The 20,915-nt window shown below is 51.9% G+C and overlaps 1 protein-coding gene across 8 annotated transcripts in view; it reads left to right on the forward strand.

Moving 5' to 3' along the window:
- The window catches only part of DAB2IP (DAB2 interacting protein), a 167,316-nt gene extending 146,650 nt beyond the window's left edge, over positions 1-20,666 (forward strand). For 5 of the 8 annotated variants that reach the window (XM_055801303.1, XM_055801329.1, XM_055801352.1 and 2 more), the window contains 8 exons: positions 294-530; positions 2,054-2,255; positions 2,862-3,040; positions 4,645-5,518; positions 8,354-8,506; positions 12,202-12,404; positions 13,438-13,525; positions 15,112-20,666. In XM_055801303.1, coding sequence (XP_055657278.1) covers positions 294-530; positions 2,054-2,255; positions 2,862-3,040; positions 4,645-5,518; positions 8,354-8,506; positions 12,202-12,404; positions 13,438-13,525; positions 15,112-15,279 — 2,104 coding nt within the window. In that variant the 3' untranslated portion in view covers positions 15,280-20,666. The remainder of the gene's footprint in view (positions 1-293; positions 531-2,053; positions 2,256-2,861; positions 3,041-4,644; positions 5,519-8,353; positions 8,507-12,201; positions 12,405-13,437; positions 13,526-15,111) is intronic. The other 3 variants (XM_055801316.1, XM_055801308.1, XM_055801325.1) reach the window with 3 other exon arrangements.
- Positions 20,667-20,915: the final 249 nt, after the last annotated feature.

Raw genomic sequence — 20,915 nt, forward strand, 5'->3', positions numbered from 1 at the left:
GATGAAAGCTGCTTCTCTTACAACTTCACGGAGCAGCTTTGCTTTTTCCTGTGCCATTTCAGTCTCCTAATGGATCTTCTGCAGGAAAAAAAAGTACAAGCCTGTGGCAGGTGTAGAAAGCGGTGCTGCCGTGGATGCACAGGGTGAGAGGGCTGTACCGCTGTCCAGGTCTGGGTGTCGCAGCCCACAGCTGATGCGTACCATGCTTAGTTACTGCCGTGTGGCAGTGTAAACACGCTGGCCTTGAACTTGCCCCCCACCGCCCCCCACCCCACCCCCGCATGTTGTTTCAGTGTCTTCCCAAGGGAGCTCAAAGAAGTTTTTGCCTCCTGGAGACAAGAATGCAGCAGCCGAGGCCGCCCAGACATCAGTGAGCGACTGATCAGTGCCTCTCTGTTCCTCCGGTTCCTCTGTCCGGCCATCATGTCCCCATCCCTCTTCAGCCTCCTGCAGGAGTACCCAGATGACCGCACAGCACGCACTTTGACCCTCATTGCCAAGGTCACCCAGAACCTCGCCAACTTTGCCAAGTAAGCCAGGGGCAGGGCCGGGAGGGGGAAGGAAGCTGCGGGTGCGTGGGCAGAGCCATGGCTCCGGCATCAGGAGTCCCACACTGGCCTCTCCTTTTCTCGATGGAAAGGGGCTGTTTGTTTCCTGTTGGCTTTTTCCCCCGCGTCTCTTGGGGACCCATTCCCTCGCTCTTGGGTCAGGGCAGTCGTTTTAAGTTTCCAAAACAGGACGTGTTTTATGAGCAGGAAAACAGGCTGTTCTGACCACACGGTCAGGCAGGCAGGGTGGCAGCAGGGACACCCTGGCACAGCCAGGTGCTTTGTCCTGTGACACCCTGGCACAGCGCACTGCCTGCCCCCCTCAGGGGTGCCAGCAGGACCAGGACTAAGACAGCAGCCATGGGGTGCGTAGCTCCAGGGCTGGTCTTTTCCCTCTTGTGAGCTCTGGGACCTTCCCTGCTATTAAAATGCAGTCTGAGCTGGGAAGGTATGAAAAGAGAACGGGGACACTATCAATTTCTAACTAAGCCCGTTGGTTTGCTGGAAACAAAGCGAGAGATTTTTGAAAATCTTTCTACTGGCTGCAGCTCTGAGCTACTTATCCTGAGCTCTGATAACAAAATGATGAGCTTTCCGAAACATGAATGGACAGTTTCTGTCTAAAGCTTCTTAGATTTGGAAACTAGCTTAGTACACACGCCCGCCGCCAGGAATGTGCGTACATGCACGCAGACACAGACGGGAGACATACAAGTGTGTTACACTAGATGACAGAAATTCTCCATATTCCTGGCCAATCCCTAGCTAAAGGGTTTTCAGATTCTCGATGCTTCGCAGGAAAGACTCTTTAACTAAGCTGACCTTGGTCAAGCCAAAGCGATCAAGCTGAGCTGCCCTGCAGCCACCGCTGGTACAGCCGAACCGTGAGGCCCTCCCTGCTGTGCTCTAAATAAGATATCTAACTGGGAGCAACACTGGGTAGAGCGCTCAGAGGGCAGGAGGAGGCTGCAGGGAGCCCGAGGGGTCAAACAGGCTGGCCCAGCTGCAGGAGCGGCTCCCCAGGGTGACCCCCGCAGCGGTTTTGCCGGGGCAGCAGCGGCTGGTGGCGCTGGGTTAGCCGCAGTGCCCGCGGAGAGTGCAGCCGTCCTGCCGCCATCAGTCACTGGGCTTCAGTCAGCCCATGGTACTGGGTGCTATGATTTCTGTATCTCCAGTGACAGGTCCTGTTTCTGGAGGCTGTGCCCTGACCCAGCAGTGAGATACACTCCGTTACCAAGAACGGCAATTTCTCTAGCTTTCACCTTCATTTCCACTGCAGAGATCCCATGCTGACGAGGACTTAACTGGATTATAGTGGAGTTAATTTCGGTTCCATGATCAGTGAGGTGTACCAGGTGTCTGCTATCAACCCGGGGATCCCAAAGGCTTTGAAGGGTTCAGATGCCAGTGTTCTGGCACTCTTACCTGCCTGCGTACCTACCCGTTCTGTTGACTGCACCTCTGTTTACAGGATTTAGCTGAAATCTGTATTGCTGTCTCGATAGGTTTGGCAGCAAAGAAGAATACATGTCCTTTATGAATCAGTTCCTGGAACATGAATGGACTAACATGCAGAGATTTCTACTGGAGATTTCCAATCCTGAAACCATCTCAAACACGGCTGGCTTTGAAGGCTACATTGACTTGGGCCGGGAACTGTCCACTTTGCACTCGCTGCTCTGGGAAGTCATCTCTCAGCTGGAGCAGGTATCCGGGGGGGCAGGGGCAGGCCAGTGCTGGCCATGTGTACCACACCACACACCTCCCCGTGGCGGCAGGTAGCGAGCCATTAGCTGTGTCTGTGCACAGCACAGATGTTACTAACACTTAGCGCTTCCCCAGCCTTTGCACATGCTGCAGAAGTAGCTCGTTCTTTACATCCTCTCAAGGCAGGTGAGTATAGTTCTTCCCCTCCTCTGCTGTTTACTTTTGGGGTGTGAGGATGGAGGGGCAGGTGGGATGAGAAGGCAGAGCTGCTGAACACCAGGATTTTGTCTGTCCCAGCAGAATCAAAAGGTCTCTTTTTAATTAAGAGGATTTTTGGCAAGAGACCTGGACCAGGCTTGGCTTTAGCTGTCTTCTGTATCTGAACTTTGTTAATCATGCTTGCTTCCTCTGCCTCACAGCAACAAATGGTTCCTAACGCCACATGTTCTGGGACATCCCATAGCCTCAGCAGTGGGGGTAAATGACGGAGAAAATTAAAGTTGTTAATGTGATTCACTGAAGAGATGTCTGGCAACTGGCAAAGCCCACCATTCTCTAGAAGAAATACAGGATGATGGTAGTAATTCTGCTCTCTTTTCTGCCCAGGGCACTGCAACAAAGCTTGGGCCTCTGCCTCGGATCCTGAGGGATGTCAACTCGGCACTCAGTAACCCAGCCTGCGTGCAGGTCTCGGTCACAGCCGATCACACCGCATCCACGCCTAATGCTGGCAACAGCATCTCTGCGGGGCTGCAGAAAATGGTGATAGAGAATGACTTATCTGGGTAAGAGCATGAAAGGTGGCCTGGCCACAGACCAGGGGAATACTGATTGTTCATCTGCTGCCAAAACCTGGGCATCTGCAGGGACAGGCAGGACAGGGCATGGTGTGGAGTTGCCTGACTCGGCAACTAGGCTTTCTGATCACAGAGCTAATACCGGGTGTAGTTCACCTCTGAATCTAAACAAAGCAGTGGGCAGTGGCGCAGGCACATGGCTCCATCCTGGGTCCCCTGAGAGCCAAAACTGGGGATGTGGTCTGGGAAGTCCAGAACCTGGCAGTTCTGGTCTCAGCTGTTGGGATGTGGCTGCAGAAGCAAAATGTTCATCCTTAGAGGACCTGAGGGCTTGTTTGTGCTGACCTCAAAGTGATGGGCATTGCCATTATGTTGATTAGGTCTCTTGAATATGAAAAATGTACGGGATCAGCCATACTCATCCTTGTAAGACATAAGGTATGTGCTGAATGCACTGAGTTCCAAATCTGGACATTTCTTTAACAGTTGCCAAGCTGTAGAGGCCTAACAACGAATTCCAGTCTATTCTGTCCAGTTTTTATAATACTGGATATTTTTGATGATGAGCAGTGATTCACAGCCACCTAACATACTTTTTGTCTAATTATGTACGGAGTTTCATTCATGGGGGAGATGACTCTGCTGCAGACCTGTAATGCTTCTGTTTGTGGAAAATTAAAGGGAGCCCACACAAATTAAAGGACTGTGGTAGTAAAATAGTTTGCAAGTGGGAACTAGATAATATTTAAGTTTAATTAGGAATGAAAGGCAGCAGTGGTGCTGGACTTGCTCTAATCAGAGCTTTCGTCTCTAATGCTTCCCAGCATGAGGTGCAGTTATTTAAATCTAATGCTATGGAGGATCTCTGACAATATGCTTTCACCCAAATACTTGCTTACAATGCACCTTCTTTGATCAGCAGTGTATTCACATTAAGCTACTGCAAAGCTCTTTCTTCCTGTCCCCAAGAAATCAATATTGCATGAATGTATGTTACAGCGGGAGGACTGAGTGGATAACCTTCAGCTGCTGGGCTTTAGCCTTGCTGTTAGAGCTCTCGCTCTGACCCTTGGAGGCCGAGCGTGGATCAGGCCCCCGTGGTCTTCCATGCTGTACCAGTATTGGCCAGCGTGCCCCCAGGAGCTTTACTGCCCAGGTGCAGAGCAGGGGACGGAGAGCGGCGTGGGTGCAGCCAGTTGGAAGCAGAAAGGGTGACACGAACAGATCCAGCTGGGAGCAGAGCCCCCGAGAGCTGGTCTGTGACGCCTGCTGCGCAGTGCAGCGCTCCCACCCACACACGCACACCCCTCACTCACCTGCCTACACCTGCCTGCTGCCGCGGGGCTGGCCCAGAGCTCCCCCGCGCCCCTGCCTGCCCTGCTCCCCTCGCACCGTCCCTCCCCACGGGCAGGCCTGGCCGGGGAGCCCTGCTGTTGCGCTCGCAGGAGCTGGGTTCCGTCCCCGTCCCGCACCGCTGCGCCATGCTGATTTCTGCTGAGTGATTTCGTTTTCCTGCTCCGGTGCAGCATTCACAACTCTTCTTTTTTGTTTTGTTTTCCTTTCCTCTTCCTTACGCACTGACTTCCCCGCAGTCTGATAGATTTCACACGGTTACCATCTCCAACCCCTGAAAACAAGGACTTGTTTTTTGTCACAAGGTCTGCTGGGGCCCAGCCCTCACCTGCCCGAAGCTCCAGTTACTCAGAGGCCAATGAGCCCGACGTGCAGATGTCTAATGGCAGCAAGAGTTTGTCCATGGTGGACTTGCAGGATAATCGGCTCTTGGACAGTGGGGCCAACGCGTCTGGCACGTCTGACTCCCTCAATGACAGTCAGTCGTCCCTTGGGCAGTTGCAGGGCGTGTGGACCGCACGGACTCAGCAGAACAGCGTGACGGGCATGGCCACCGTGCGCCGGGTGGGCCAGACCCCCACCACGCCGAGCGGCGAGAGCGCACCTGGCCGGCCCCAGCTCCTGGCACCCCTCTCCTTCCAGAACCCCGTCTACCAGATGGCCGCCGGGCTGCCGCTCTCCCCCCGCGGCCTGGGCGACTCCGGCTCCGAGTGCCACAGCTCGCTCAGCTCCCACAGCAACAGCGAGGAGCTGACGGCCAACAAGCACGGCTTCGCCGCCCCCGCCGCCAGCGAGGACTTCACCCGCCGGACAGGGGAGCTGGCCCGCCGGCAGCTCTCGCTGACGGAGAAGGGCGGCCAGCCCACCATGCCGCGGCAGAACAGCGCGGGACCGCAGAGGCGGATAGACCAGCCGCCCCCGCCGCCCCCGCCGGTCACCCGCGGCCGGACGCCACCCTCCCTGCTGAACACGGTTCAGTACCAGCGACCCTCCAGCGGCAGCATGATGTCCTCCTCGCCCGACTGGCCTGGCAGCGGCGCCCGCCTCCGGCAGCAGTCCTCCTCCTCCAAGGGCGACAGCCCCGAGATGAAGCAGCGCACGATGCACAAACAGGTGAGTTCAGGCGCTGTACGAGCTCCGGGTGTTGAAGGGCCGGGCAGGGTCAGCCTGTGGCCTTGGAGAAGAAATGGGCCAGCGGGGATTGCTGTAATGCGCGGGTATGTCACTGCGGCTCTGAGTTACTGCATCAGCGCCCCCACCATGGTGGCACTGAGTGTGGGGACAGTGCCTTGGCTCTTGCACCCAGCTTGGCCTGAGACGGAGGTGCTCCAGGGACAGGGACACAGATCAGTGGCTGTTCTCCGTGTCCCTCCGTTGCGTGGCACATTGGTATGTGACTGCCGCGAGGCGGTAGGTGGCAGAGACACGAGGGCCATGGCAGCCATGCCTCTGTCCTGCACTACCATCTTGTCACTGCTTTGCCTCCATGCCCAGGCTCATCCCATACCATAGTCAACCCCGCGCCATCTCCCAGACTTGGAGCAGGCCCTGGTCTTCTCTCCTAACTGAGTTCCGCTGCTGCTGCTCCTGTCCCAGCAGAGCCACAGCGCTCTGGGAACCTTCTGTGTCTCTGCTCTGTGGGAGCCTCCCGTCAGCGCGTCTGGGGAGGTGGGGAAGGAAGGCGCATGCTCCCTGCCGAGGGAAGCTCCTGCCGTGCAGAGCTCTGCGCTGATTCAGGTCCCGGACCCCATGCTGGTCTGCACAGAAATAAATGTCACTGTTCTGTGCACTAGCACTACGTGGTGCTAAAATTGAAAGCAGTAGGTCACAGACCCAGGGCCTTCTGGTTTTCTTGGCATGGATGAATTTTTTTTCTAGTGCTCATTCATTCATCCTACATTTCAGAACTAACCCTATAGAAAATTAACGCAGTAGGGCCTCTCGGTCCCTAAAGGAAGAGTTCTAAAAGTAATGCAAACCCAGAGAGAGCAGACAACTGGCAAGAGCTCGCTGCATCTCAGCTCAGAGACAGCATTAAGGCACCTTTTCAGCAGTACCGTGTTGAAAGAGCAGCAGAGTTGGTGTAACTGCCTTTCCTTTACAAGGCAGCTGTGGAGGCCTTTGTCGGGGCTGCCCGTAGAAGGCTGTTTTATCAGCCCCATCTGGAGCTGTTCTGGGCACAGGGTATTGATTCCTAAGCGCTGACATTAGCAAGCATGCCATGTAGCAGCATTTGTATAATGTGGATCGATACTCATTAGGAACAGAGGGCACAGAGCTCTGCAAGCAGCAGCAGCCTGTTTGGTAGCAGAGTTTCTTCCAGAAAGACAACAGTGAACTCCAGGTGACCTTCGGAAAGCCCTGGCCAAGCTGTGTGTGCAGATATTTCCTCCACCCACCCCTGTTGTGCTCTCAAAGTTTCTCTCAGGACCTGAAGTCCTCAGAATGCCTCTCCTACCCTTAATCTGCGCATTTTATTTGGATATTAACAGCATCTTTAAACCATAATGAAACTGCTTGCTCATAGTTGGTGGTATTAAAATGCTGCTTGAGAACAACAAAATCCCATTTGGCAGCAGTTCTAGTAGACGTCCACAAACCTCATTCCTACCAGCCAGAAGCGCTTGCTCTACTTCATCAAGTTCATCTGCTGAACTGACTTTCAAACTGTCCCAGGCCAAGTCAGATGTCCTTTTTTACTTCTTCAGAGAAGGAGGGAAGAGGCAGAAGAACCCGTGCACAGCAGGCTGATCTCTGTTCATTGACATCCTTTACCAGTGGCCTTTATGCCGCTGAAAGGAACTCTTTGGAGCAGCCACCACAGGTGCAGTGCCCGAGCTGGAGTTGCAAGAAAAAGCAGAAAGCCACAACCTGGGTAAGAATTTATAGCAAGTGATGTTCGTGAGCCAAGTCTGAAACTTAAATTCTGGAAGTAGAAGACCAGACTGGAAGATGGCATGGGAAAGCCCCCCAACCCCAGCGAGGTGATTAAACCAGTCCCCACTCCTGAGTACAGAACTCCCGTTTTGCTGCTTACCGATCACTGGGTTCCTCAACTGTCCAGAGTTTGAATGAAGGAGAAAGGCTGACATTTCTGACTTGTTAACTTGAATTCCCTTGACCAAGGCATGCAGAAGCCTTGGGTTCATCCAGGGAACTGTTTACTGCCGTTTATAATGAGCCAGGATGGAGGGGAAATAGCTGGAGATTCACTTCCTTGACCTTGTAATGTGGTTGGAAAATATTCAGGCAGTGCCATTTCCAGTCCCTGCCCAGGCTAGGGCTGAAAAGCAGCAGCCGTGGCTCTAGCTCACTGACCGTGGAACGGTGCTCCTCGAGCTCCCACAGCTACGTGAACAAACATGGGCATGAACTGCTAAGACGTGGAGCGTTTAGACCTCTCTAGCATCCTCAACCAAGAAGAAACCTTTCTTTTCCAAGAAGGCATCTGCATGTCCGAAGGTAGCATTTCAGTTTGCAGATCTGATTTTAGCTGTACGAAAGCTCCACAGCAAGCAGAAAGGCGGCTCAGGAAAAGAGGCTGGAGAGCTGAGTGAAATCTCTGCTTGCAAAGGGAATATACCATGTCAAGCCACCCTGCCTGCAGCTCGGCACCTTCCCAGCTCGTGTCCTGAGGTGACAGGACCTGTCCAGAACACTGGCCTGTTCCTTTCAGCCGGACCCTGCTGCAGTGCGCCATTGTACGTCTCTTCTCTGGGGGTGGCACAGGGAAGAATTTGGCCTCTCAGAGGCTGTTTGACCTAAAATAATGTGCAGGTGCAGAACAGTTGTTCTGCATCCCCAACTGCTCTGGTAGTCTGACTTGTTTGTTGCTGTTTGAGCAGCATGGGAGAGGGCTTGCTTGGAAGGAAATTCTCTCTCTCTCCAGCTTCATGACCATTTCTGTTACAGGTTTTTCTTTTGTTATGGTTGTATGTTTCATTGTAGGCCCCTTCTCCTGTGAATCCCAATGCCCTGGACCGCACTGCTGCTTGGCTTTTGAATATGAACATGCAGTTTTTAGAAGATGAAAGCATTGACCCAGATTCCAAGCACAGGGATAAGCTCAGGAATAAGGACGAGCTCAGCCAAGCAGAAAAGGTAAAACCTGATTGGATTGAAACAAGTTTCTAAATAGAGAGAGGATTTCCTTGAATGTCGTTCATCTGAGCCCCCTGGGGACAAGGTGGGCTGTGTGGCACATCCCTGCCCAGGAAAGATGGGCATCAGGTTGCTGCTCAGCCTCACAGGGCACTGCTGGGGAAGGTTTGGGAGGTTTTCACACACTCAGTGACTGGAATTACCCTCTGATGAAAGCAAGTAAGAAAAACAGCAGCCAGGAATCCAAGTGCTGGTGCTGCTCTGCAACAGACTCTGAAGCCAGCCAGTGCCTGTTACTTCCCCCATTCCTACTCCCCCCAGCTGCACGGGAAGAAAGCTTAAAAAGTGAATTAAGCACACTTGTGAAAGAGATGAGAGCTTACTCTCGTCTTATTTACAGGCAGCCTTGTGCCTCACAGCAGGGACATGTAGCAAGAAGGAGCTTCCACGTTAAAAGGATGTAAACAGACCTAAAAATTAAGTCCAGATTCAGGTCTCGGAGACAGCACTGGGCCTGGAGTGACTTTGCTGGGGTAGTGACACTGCTCAGGCTTATGGCTTGTCACACAGATTGGGGCCTGACCAGCCTGGGGCTCTGTCAGTAGGTCAGTTCCAGAACACTCAGTCTGAGCCCATGCCCCCGGAGAGGGTCTGTGCTGCTGGCGAAGCAGAGGGGGGGCTGCTGGCATCCTCCTTTCTGGGTGAGCCCGGGGCGGGAGAAGAGGGAGGAAACAGAGTAGACCTGGCCAGGGGTGAAGGAGGGTTAGAAATAAGGATCCAGCAGTCATGAGCTGAGAAGATCCCATCTTTGCTGATCACTGTTGCTGCAAGGTGCTTTCTCAGCAGCCTGGCTCTGCCAGGACCGCTGCACACAAATGGGCACATTTGGGATGTTTCCTCAGTGTGCTTCTCTTCTGTCACACTAGCCGCACGTTACCACCCGGTCCCACAGAACTGCAGGCATCAGCTTCCCTCAACCTCCTTTCTGTTTTTCCAGCACAGACATGTTTCTGGTTTTGTTACAATAGTCTTCCTGTTCTCACCTTGCTTGTGCTGTACCACTGTGGGACTGTCACCTGTTAAATTCAAGTGACATGCCAAAGGCAGGTATCGTAGGGACTGGGAGGTACAAGGCAACAGCTCCCGGCTGCCCCAGGAAGAGCGTGGCAGAGTTTTGTGAGCGTTCAGCCCATTTCTTACCGGTTTTCAGCTCCTTGGGTATTCCTGTAAATACACAGACGTGTACTGATCAGATAGCAGCTTGCACAGAAAAGTGCACACGTTTAGCAGGCTTTGCAGAGGTACAGAAATCTTGGCTACCGCCTAAGCAGAGGCAGCAGTAGGCAGCAAATGGAAGAGAAGGCAGCATCAGGCTGGCACATCACGCACTGGGGCTTGTGAAAGGGTTCGGTGCTCACTGGGGTCTGCAGCAGAGAGACAGCGGCAAGCTCTGCTCTCGCAGTGGAACTGGGGTGAGGTGAAATGCCGAAGGACCACACTGAGAAACGTGCGCTGGCCTTCTGCAGCTCACACCTGCCAGCTCCTGCAGGCAGGCAGATGGCCCGCCGGTGTGGACACGGTGCGTGCCAAGTGTTGTCACTAGTCCCCTTCCTGGCACCCTTTCCTGTGAAACGGGCTCAGCTTTTACCAGGTGGGCACTCAGGGCTGCTCCATTCCTGCGGCAGCCTGCGAGGCCGCTGCTCCCGGGATGTGCCAGGCCCCCCGTCCTGTGTGGGGAGGGACTCGCCAGCACCGGCCCCGCTCGGGGTAGACCGTGGTGGGGTTACAAACCTGGGCAGCAGCAAAGCAGTCCCTGTCCCAAGCTCAGAGGGAGCCCCCCTCCAGGAGCCTGCTGTCTCATGCCCATGCAGCATCTTCCGTTACTTTGCTGTCGCATCAGTCACTGACATTAAAGATCACCATTAGCATGATCTCTCTCCCCATTCCTGTAAGAGGTGAATGGTAACCGAGAATGAGACAAGTGTTCTAGAGACAGGAGCGACTCCTTCGGTCTCTGAGGCCTCTCCTGCTATCATTTGAGCTCACTTACGCTGCTCCTATTTTAAGGCTAGGGTAGGTATTTAATCTTTCCTGTTCAAGCAGCTGCCTTCTGTCTGACTTCAGTGCTCCTGTGCAACTGTGTGGGCGTTTGTGTTCCCTCATTGCTCCAGGTTACATGTGCAAACTGTGTCGTTTCAGTGCCGCAGTAAAGGCTTTGCTAAAGGAAAAACAGCATGATCTGTTGTGCCTGTCCCTGCCCAGGCAGAAGGATTTTGCAGGTCCTGCCCGTCTGCCAGCCGTGGCTCAAATACTTTGGCAACTCAGGAAAGACCATCGGCATCATAAATTTTCAGTCCTTGGGAATTAACAGTTACTTTTGCTGTCAGCAGTCAGTTGGAGTGATATTAGGGAAGCAAGGTGGGTTTACGTGGGCTGGGGTCCAGGTGACGGGTACACAGGCAGCAGCCTGGCTGCCTTCCCTGCTCACCGAGACTGAGCTGCCAGTCAGGCTGCCCAGCAGGACTCAGAGCAACACTGGACACAACCAGGTCCTTCGTTCGAGTGCGTATACAGATGGCGGTGGCTGAAGGGGAATCTGCAGCTAGCCAAGCCAAGGCAGTTAAGCATGTTTCTGTCAGTTCATGAATAACATTCGTGGCTTTGTAATAGACTTCATGACTCACGTGAGTCTTTTTTCCCATATCTAACTCTTTAGAAGCAGCTTGTCAAATTATCGGCTGCATGTTAATTATTCTGAAGTTATTCCAGTTGAGATTGCTTTTAAAAGGCTATTTCCAAAGATATTTTTTTGAAATTAAAGGACCGGGGGAGGGTAGTGGTGGGGGTGGTGGTGTTTGTACATGTACACGCTGGATTTTTCCTTTAGCAAAGCAAGTTGTCCCGAATGCTGTGCTTCTGCAATAGCTGAACCCAGTTTTAAGCAAGCTCTTAATTTTTGAATTGCTTTATGTGATGCTGCTGCTACTGCTGCTTTTTAGCTTGATCTGAATGAACCAACTGTGGGGTCTTGGCTTCACAGCAGCTCTTCTCAGACCGAACCCTTTTTTGACATCTGATTGCATTGTCTAAATTGCTGGGCCCCCAAAGGCGGTAGTGCTGCCTGCCCCCACTCCTGCCGGCCGGTTGCCCTTGCCTTGACGGAGGGTGACCACTTTGTGCGGGATGGCAGCGCCTGACATCTGTGGCTGCTGTAGAGCCTGGCAGGAGGCAGGCAGCACTGACAGTCCATGCTTGGCTTCCAGCATGCCCAAAGCACCCATGTTCCATGTTGTAGACTGAAGAGCTCACGTGTAAACCCAAAATCCCACCAGTGCAGCTTCTCCTGCCTGTGTTTAGCCCTGCGCTTAGTGTGAGGAAGATGCCAGGCGCATTTGCCATGCACTCGCTCTAACCTGCATTGCCCGTGTGAATTGCCAGACTCTGCTAACAACCCATTCTCTGAACCTGCCAGTGACCTGCCCGACAGTGGAACGCAGCATCGCTCCTAGCGCAGTGCGGAGAAGACTGAAGAGGAGGTGTCGGCAAGCAGGGTTATCTGATACGGGTTTGCAGCTAGTCTGGTGCAAGGAGAGGGGTATAATCAGGTTATGGGGAAACCCTGGCAAGGGCAAAACCCTACTAGGTAACATGCCACATGTGTTTTCTCCTCCTGTGTCTGTCCTTGCGTGCTGTAGTACCAGCAGGACCTAGTGGTGCTGCAGGACAAGCTTCGCATCTCCAACAAGAAGCTGGAGGAGTATGAGACTCGCTTCAAATGCCAGGAGGAGACAACGCAGAAGTTGATGCTGGAGTACCAGGCCAGGCTGGAGGAGAGCGAGGAGCGGCTCCGGAGACAGCAGGAGGATAAGGAGATCCAGATGAAGGGCATCATCAGCAGGTACAGAGGAGATGGGAATGCTGGAGATGACAGGAAGGCAGGCAGCCTGGCTGGCGTTAGAGCTGACCCCTGCTCCGGAGAATCAGGTTTCTTTGGAGGTGCAGGCAGGTTTCCCATGTGGATTTTCCAGCATTTATCCACTTCCTGCCCTTCTGGGTTACAGCCCCTGGGGTGGATTTCAAGCCCTGACTCTTTGGGTCCCACCATCAGTGTTACCTGGGACAAGGAAAATCCTGACATTTTCCTGATTCACAAAGGCAAAACCTCAGGAGGGGAGAGCTGGCAGCCAGCCCCGGTTCTTGGAGGATCTGGCAGGCTTGCTCCTCTGTTCAGATGAGCAGTAGATGGAACAATCAAAATGTTATTTTCCTGATGTTTAGCTAAAGCTCTCCTCACCATCCCATTACTCCTAGCTATAAATCCCTTTCTCCTGCTCAGTGGGATGTAGTGTTTACATTTGTTGGGGACACAGACTGTTGCAGTGCAGCTAGTCTCAGCTTTGTCTGCGCCAAGCCAACTTAGTGCTTTTTAGTCAGCCCTCATAAACGGGTCAGCCTTCACTGTTCTGTATCATTTAAGCTTTGGGACAGCCTGCTACGGAGATCTTTAGAGAAGAGTAAGAGCCAGAAAAAAGACTGGTTCTAAATTATTGGTTTGTGTATAAGAGGTAGTGCCAGTGGCTGTCTCCTTTGTGCTGGCATACACAGCTGCGGGTCCTGGGAGCACCGCAGTGTGTGCCTCAGCACTGCAATTTCAGAGGAGATGGTGTGAGCTGGTGTGGGTGATGGGGGCTGCTAGGTGAGGCCAGTTCCATCTGTCCATCTGTAAACTCACTTCTCCAGTATTTCACATGTCTTCCTATGTGCTTCAAAGCTGTACATCACCCCTTTGCTTCCTTAGTGTCAAGGACTAAACGAGGACATGATCTGTATCATTCACTCTGGGTGGCTGATTTAGACGTATATGAGACTAATAGCTGGGCTTAGCAGAGCCCAACAAACGTAATTTTTTTTCTTGTCTGTTCGGCTCCTAGGCTGATGTCAGTTGAGGAGGAGTTAAAGAAGGACCATGCAGAAATGCAGGCTGCCGTGGATTCCAAGCAGAAGATTATCGATGCACAGGTGAGTCCCCGACACCAAGGGCTGCAGCCCCTTTCAGGGTGAGTCTACAACACGCAGCCTCCCTGACATGCAGCGGTGCCAGCTCAAGGGTGGTGAGATGTGCGCGTGGGTGAGTCAGCACCAAACTGCAGTCAGTGACAGAGCCAGTCAGTCTTCAGCAGGATGTGATTTATTGTCACAGCAGCCGCGTTTGTACAGCTGTTTCCATCCTTGGAGCTTGGCAGGCGACGCAGAGGATGTGGGGAGTGGCAGTTTGTGGAAGGATCGTGCCCACATTTGTGGAAGGATCATACCCTTATTGGCTCGGTCTGAGGTCCCCAGAGCTTTGCTTCGTGCTTTATGTTCCAGTCATGCTTGCAGGACCTGGATACAAGGAAGACACAGCCTGGCCGGAGCAAAGCCAGCGTGTTTTTTCAGCCTTTAGGTTGTGGCTTGCAGCAGTGGGAAGCTCAGTTATTGCTGTAGATTGCAATGGCAGAGGAGCATCAGATGATGGGTGGAAAACGCTATGCTTGGAAAAGAATCTGACCCATAATCTTCTAATTTGTCCAGGCGGAGACTGGCTCAGCAGCTAGGCCTTCCTGCAGGTCATGGCTAGGTGATAGGCTTGCTCTTAACAACCCTATTAATCACTTGTGAGTCACTACTCATGACTAATTTACTGTATAGCTAATTAAAAAGGAGATGAGACGGTAGTAACTTTGTAAAAAGAATCACTGTTTTTCTGTAATTTGTTCAAAGCTAGTAAATCATGTTCCCTTCTGCGCTATGGCAGAGCCTCGCAGGGACAGGGGTGCAGAGCGCAGCCCACCAGCGGCTCTCAACGGGCTGCCCTGTCTCCTGCTGCCTCCTGCGTTACACGTGAGGCTTTTACCGTGAGCCCTGCGCAGTCTGCATTGTTCTCTTTTTGTCATCCCAGACTGTACAATAGTGTTGGATGTGTTCAGACGTGGACCTTCAAAGTTACACACAAGCTGCTGGGTCACTCTGAGTTTGTTCTGTTCCCTTCTGCTCATGGCAGGCAGGAGGATGACTTGTTCAGTGTCAGAAAGAGCAGGAGTGGCAGAATCAGGCTGCAGCACGGAAGCCCTTGCTTCCATCCTTAGGATTCTGTAATCAGTGAGAGTTGCCATCAAAGCCATCTTGGGAGGCCACATGTCATTTAACTATTAATTTACAATAACAAAATCAATTAAATGCTAACAGGAATAACTATCTTGGGAGAAATGGGTTTAGAAAAGGAATCTTACCATCTTTCTAGCTGCAGTTAGAGCAAACAGTACAATGAATTTCAGTATAACTGAAGAATTAATTAGAGGAACTATGTTATCTCCATTTTCTTCAGGATGCTAAAATGAATTTTCCTCACATTGCACAGGCAAAGTACGCTGGTGGCCTGCTAATAGCAGCAGATTTCAAAAAACGCTGTGTAGCACTTACAAACCCCACCCCTAAGCATGCCAGAGAGAAAGGTCCTGGTCCAGGAGGCCTCTGGGTCGCTGTCTCAGGACAAGCCCTGGCGTCACAGGCAGACAGGTCTCCATGCCTTTGCACTGACTGTCCCCCTCTGCCCGTTTGTTTCGCAGGAGAAACGCATTGCTTCCTTGGATGCTGCCAACGCACGGTTAATGAGTGCCCTTACTCAGCTGAAAGAGAGGTACAGCATGCAGACACGTAATGGGATCTCCCCCACAAACCCAACTAAATTGCAGATTACAGAGAATGGAGAATTCAGAAACAGCAGTAATTGTTAACCCGTGGAGGGTGCTGCCGCAGGAGAGGAGGCCTGGCCAGAGAGACCGTGCAGCAGCAGGTGTGAGCCGCGGCTTCAAAGAACGGCTGCTCTCTCCCCCCAGAGAAACCAGCTCCTTACTGCGGACGGCGCGCTGGACTGAGCCTCTGTGGGAGATGCTAATGCCAGCACATTGAGGGGACGGAAAGATCGAGTGTGAGATGAGTGGCATAAGGAAATAACATATATTTGAGAATCGCTGTCACTGTTGGATTTAAGTCAGTGTTTAATGTTTAAACAAAAGTAACCTTTTCCTTCTAAACTGCCCAAAGGATACGCCTCACCCCTCCCAGCAAGGAATAATGTCCTTGTCATTGCAGTAAGCGAAATAAAGGGAGCTGGGCAGAGCCTGCAGCAGGCAGTGGCCCAGTAAGCCCAGTTAAAGTGTGCTGCTGGATGTAGCCGTACGAGGGATGGCAGCAGAGCTTGGCCCGCTCCTCCTGTGACTCCCCATGGAGCACAGCCCTCTCCCAAAGCAAAGCCCGAGCTGAGCCCAGCCATCTTTCCTCCTGTGGCTTTTGTGAGGCCACTGACTTTTACAGCGGGCGACTGTCCACAGGGCATTTACGCAGCTAATTAGTGTTTAATTAACTCCGCCCATATAGGGAGTGCAGTGCAGCTGGAAGGTCAGGGCACACTGTGCGTGGTGGCAGCCAGAGGGGTGCCGTGCCAGAAGGGTGCTGTGCCAGAAGGGTGCTGCGTGGGGAGCCACGGTGGCGGGGCAGCGGAGGGCACGGCACGGCACGGCAGGCACTGGTGGGGCTCCGGGGCCCGGGACAGCCCGGGGAGCCCAGCAAGCCCAGGGCTCTGGCACGCAGGTGGAGGGTGGAGCTGGCACCTGGTGAATGGCAACTTGATTTCTCTCTACAGCTTCTGCTCTCTCACAAGTATTGGGGAAGAGTCTTTGTAAGCAATAACCCCGGGGCGCTGGCCCACACACACACACTTCCAGCCACAAAATAAAGTCAGTGTTGCCTGAGCTTGGTTCCCGAGCTGTGAATGAGGTGCAGGGGCTGGATTTCCTGGTGCCCGCTGTGGTAGAGGGGGAGCGAGGGGCTACGTGAAATGGCCAGCTTCTTGCTTGACAGAGGGTTCGTTATGGGGATGGAATGCTCTGTGCAGAGATTTTTACTATTTCTGGGGAGAAAAACAGACAAAGAAACAAGAAAAAGCCCTGAAGAACCATGAAGATCGGTAATTGTATCTCTTTTCTTTCACAGTATGCATTAGAAAAAAAAAGATCCCATTTTCTGGAATACTGTCCTCTTTAAATTGGGAATGAGCACTGCATGGAAATTAACCGGCTTGAAGAATGTAAAACATGGTCATAAGGGAGTAACCAACAAGAACAGCAGCCACCACCGAAAGCCCCCTTGTCAGGAGCACTGTGCAGGCATAAGCCAGGATTAGACTTTCCTAACTGCTGAAACACGCAGATTCGGCACATTCAGACACGTTGTGCTCAGCGGAGGGGTCACCTCCTTAACGGGGGATTGTGCCACTGACCTGCCGCCACGGTGTGTTTGTTGGTTTGTGTTTTTTTTTAAGTTAGTACTTCATGACTCCCACTCTCAGAGCAGGTCACTCGTACCAAGAGCCAGAGAGATTTCTCTGAGACACGGATGACAGTGTACAGTGTACAGGACATCTGCCTATTCCTCCCACTAAAGTTTAATACACTGCTCAACGCCTGTCCTAGCTCCTCCTGCCATGTGTAAATGTACAGTCAAAGGGACTAGGATGTTCCCTGAGCTCTGCACAGCTTAGGTACCGTCTCCAGCCTCACACTACCCAGGCTGCCTGAGCAGGACACTGCCAGTAAGCTCTGCATTGCCATGCTGCCCCACAGCCATAAAGCTCATTAACAGCATTCTTCCACACGCAATTGTTCTCAAAATTAAAGATGCTTTTTTTCCTAACCGTTTTTCTGTTCCCTGGAAGCCCTGGGCCAAGCCCGGTGCGGCTCGGTCCTTGGAGGAGCGAACGTGTTGCACTGAGGTCTCCACACCCCGCCAACACCTGCAGAGTGGTGCAGTCACAGCAGACCCCAAGCGGAGCTCCTCAGAGAAAAGTAATAACTAAATATTTATGACAAGTACAGTCACCTTTTGAATTTTGGAGACTAGCACAGATGGCTTTGAAGAACCTCACAAAACTGACATGGTTTACAACTGGAGAAAGACCCAGACAGGTTAGGAATATACAGGGTACTGTGAAGCGTTGGGTACGTACACGTACATCTGCCATTGTCTCAGAGTCAAACACATTCTAAGAACCCTGCAAAAAGACTATTTTAAACCGCTGTTGCCCTGAGATGTATGTCTAGAGCTGATTGTTTTTGAGTTCCAAAATATTTGTGTTGCGAGAGACGGGAAGTTTTTCATGAGAGACTTAACACAGAGGAATGGAAACGCTAGCAGGGCGCGGGGGCAGGCGTCCCACCAGCAGCATGTTTCCATTCGTACACGGGATTAATTCTGGGTGCAGTCAGTGCTCTTCCGTAGCGCTGGGAAAAAAGAGACACCCACAAAACAATTGTTTAGTACTGAAGCTAAGCACAGCATATCTTAATCTTCTCAACCACAAGCCAAGGCACTGCTCCCCCTCACCCTGATCTGTCAGAAACTCCTGGTTAACCTCAGACGTGCAAATTACTGAACACACATTGTTCTGCTGAAATTGCAGAAACGCTTAAATCCTTCCACAGCGAGTTATTTAAAAGAAAAAAATCTTCAGAAGTTCCAGTGCCAACGCCTTCTGGAGTTGTTGCTTAGTTTCCTGAGCCAGTATAAAAAGAAATTCAAATCAGGACAAAGTCTCGTTACAGTACAGATTCCACCCCCACCCCCCTGCCCCATTTTTGGCCCGTTTCCTTCCCCTGCAACTGTCAACAACTGGACCAAAACGTCACCCTCCCCTAAGAAGGTCCGAGGGTAGGTTTTAAGCTCCAGGCTCAGTTCAGTTCTGTTGCTTCAGTTTGTGTTTCTGTTATTTATGAACTGTACATGTATATGTGTGTGTGCGTGTGTGTGTGTGCATGTGCACGCCTGTGCGCGTGCGTGCGTGAGCGCGAGGGAGCCAGCAAGAGCGTGCGAGCGCGCCCGAGCCCCGCGCGGCCGGGTTACCGATGTGGCCTCGGGCCTGGTACCTGGCGTAGCAATACCAGAGGCAATCCCCAGAGGTGCTTGCAGCACCAGAGCAAAGCAACCACTATCCGTAATGTTTTGTGAGCAGCTCCATTTTCTTTTTCGTTCTTGTGCTTTCTACAGTAAGAGGCTGTTCTTGTGCAAACTGGTCAAAGTGTAACAAAACAAAACAAAAACCCACACTCAGATTTTTATCTTAATACAAGTCTTAATATTTTTTTGTAAATGTTTTCAGTGTTTACTGTAACGTATCTATCTCACTAACAGTTGTATATAGTAACTTACTTCTGGTGCTGCTTATTCGGTCAGGATTTGGCTGTATCTCACTGCTGTTTTGGAGAGGTGGACTCAAGCTAGCAAATCTGGATCCAGACAGAGGTTATGATTGCAACTGCCTCCCGTGGGGATCTGAGGGAAGGGAAAGGGAGAGACACCAGGGATCCAGATTTGGAGTTGGCCCACCTCAAGGATTCTGTTTTAAGAGTTTTGATTTGGGGTTTTGTTAAACTGTAGTGAATGCTTCTGAAAAATGAGCAAAGCTTTGTGTAAAGGGGGATGAAACAGACTGAATAGTATCCCAAGGTCTCTGCGAACTGTAAACACCATCATTTTGGACAGGGATTATGGCTTCAGTGCCAAAAGACCAGAGGGACCTAAGTCCTTCCCCATGCCAACTAATACTACAGTATAGTCACGAGCCCCTTTTGCACCAGTTTAAGCAAATCCTACCACCATCCAAAGAGTCCTGCGTCACTCTGCATCGTCATTTGAGTCTGGTTGGTTTTGTTTTCTGCTTTTGCAGTTGTAAAGCACTGATTGCACTGTGAGAACACGCTGAATCCTCTGGCCTAGGAGCCAGCCCCTTAAGTTGCTGCAGGGTGCAGGACGCAAGTTCTGCTACTACAAATATTCCTAAAGGGTGAAGGGACTTCTTGGACCTAAGCGAGGCATCACGGGCTCTCCTAGGGAAGCAATCGGCAAGTACTCAATCATTTCCAAAGTTTAGAGCGCTCATAGGCTTTTCCCTGTTACTAATGTCCATACCCAGATGCAATAGAAAACTTAACTGAGGCCTGTTCTGTGATGAACAAGGAGAGAACTTTTGGTCACGGGAGATGGAAAATTCACTGACACATTCAGCCAGGACAGCCACAAGCTGTGGCTCATAGATGTGATCTGCAAGAGGCTCATTTCCCCCAGCGATCCCAGGGCAGGGGAGCAGCCCTTGCTGGCAGCAGCGCCTGTGGCCAGCAGCGTCCAGTAGCTCCACCAAGGTCACTGCCCCGTCCGTAGCACGTACCTTTGCCTGGAGAGCAGAAAGTCTGAAGGGAACAGCTGTGACACTGTCCCTGGGGTGGGTGGGAGGGCTCCCATGCAGCACTCCGTCCTTCCCACCCGCAGTGGCTGTCGGGGTCAGCCTTCCCCCCAAGGTTTGCATTCAAAGCAATCCAGGCCTCCAGCCTGGCCAGTACTGGGGTCAGCGTATGGCTCTGTGGCCACCAGGAGATCCCTTAACTGGCCATGGGAAGGGACACTGCCCATCTCCAGGTGGGCCCCTGACTCATCAAGGACTTCTCAGCCACAAGGCTTAGACATGTGGCATGTGCCCTGCTCCACCCCCGCGCAGGTAACTCTTGCCTTTTCCTTTTCCCTTGGGAAAACTACACGCGGTGGGAGAGGGGGGACAACAGCAGCAGGCTAACACACAGCTCATTGGCTTTACAAACTAAATCCAATTGTGAGGGTGTCACACAACATTCAGAAACAACCACCTTTTGGAAAAGGGTGTCACGTTCAGCATTGACTTTCCCAGACCACCTGAGCTGTGACACTGCTGTAAATGCCGTGTGGTTCTGCATCAGCTACCGGTCCCCCAGAGTGCAGTCTCCATGTTCACATATTCCTTTATCATACATCACTGTGTCTTAAGATATACCTCTCTCTGTATATCTGCTTAGGCTGATACTTGTTCCTGATAAGCAGTCGCTATGTTTTATATCCTCTTATAAAGAAAAATCTTTTTTTTGTAAGTATGTTTAAAAACAAAAAAGCAAAGTGGAAGTGTTTGCTGAATCTCCTTCAGCTCCTTTTAAACTATGTAATAATGTACAGAGAAAGTTGTTGGTGTTCAAAGAAATGACGTGGCCGTGCAATTTATGTACATTTGCAATTAGAAATATTAAAGATTTATTTAGATATTTTACGTAAGTGCTCCAGCACCTCTACTCAGTCATTTCCAGTTTTTAGAACAGCCTGGCACACACTGACCACACGCACGCACAAATATTTGTCTTACCTGTCTCCCCAGACAGATCACCTGAAACGCTACTTGCAGTCACATTTCAGCTGGGCCTGGCTGACCACCACCTTCCATCAAGCACAGCTGCGGGGGGCAGGGCACTAAGGGGACAAGCAGCTCCAGGAGCCCACAGGTCCCGAGGCTTGGCCAGGA

The sequence above is a fragment of the Falco peregrinus genome, chromosome 1 (genome assembly GCF_023634155.1).
Source record: "Falco peregrinus isolate bFalPer1 chromosome 1, bFalPer1.pri, whole genome shotgun sequence".
NCBI lineage: Eukaryota > Metazoa > Chordata > Aves > Falconiformes > Falconidae > Falco > Falco peregrinus.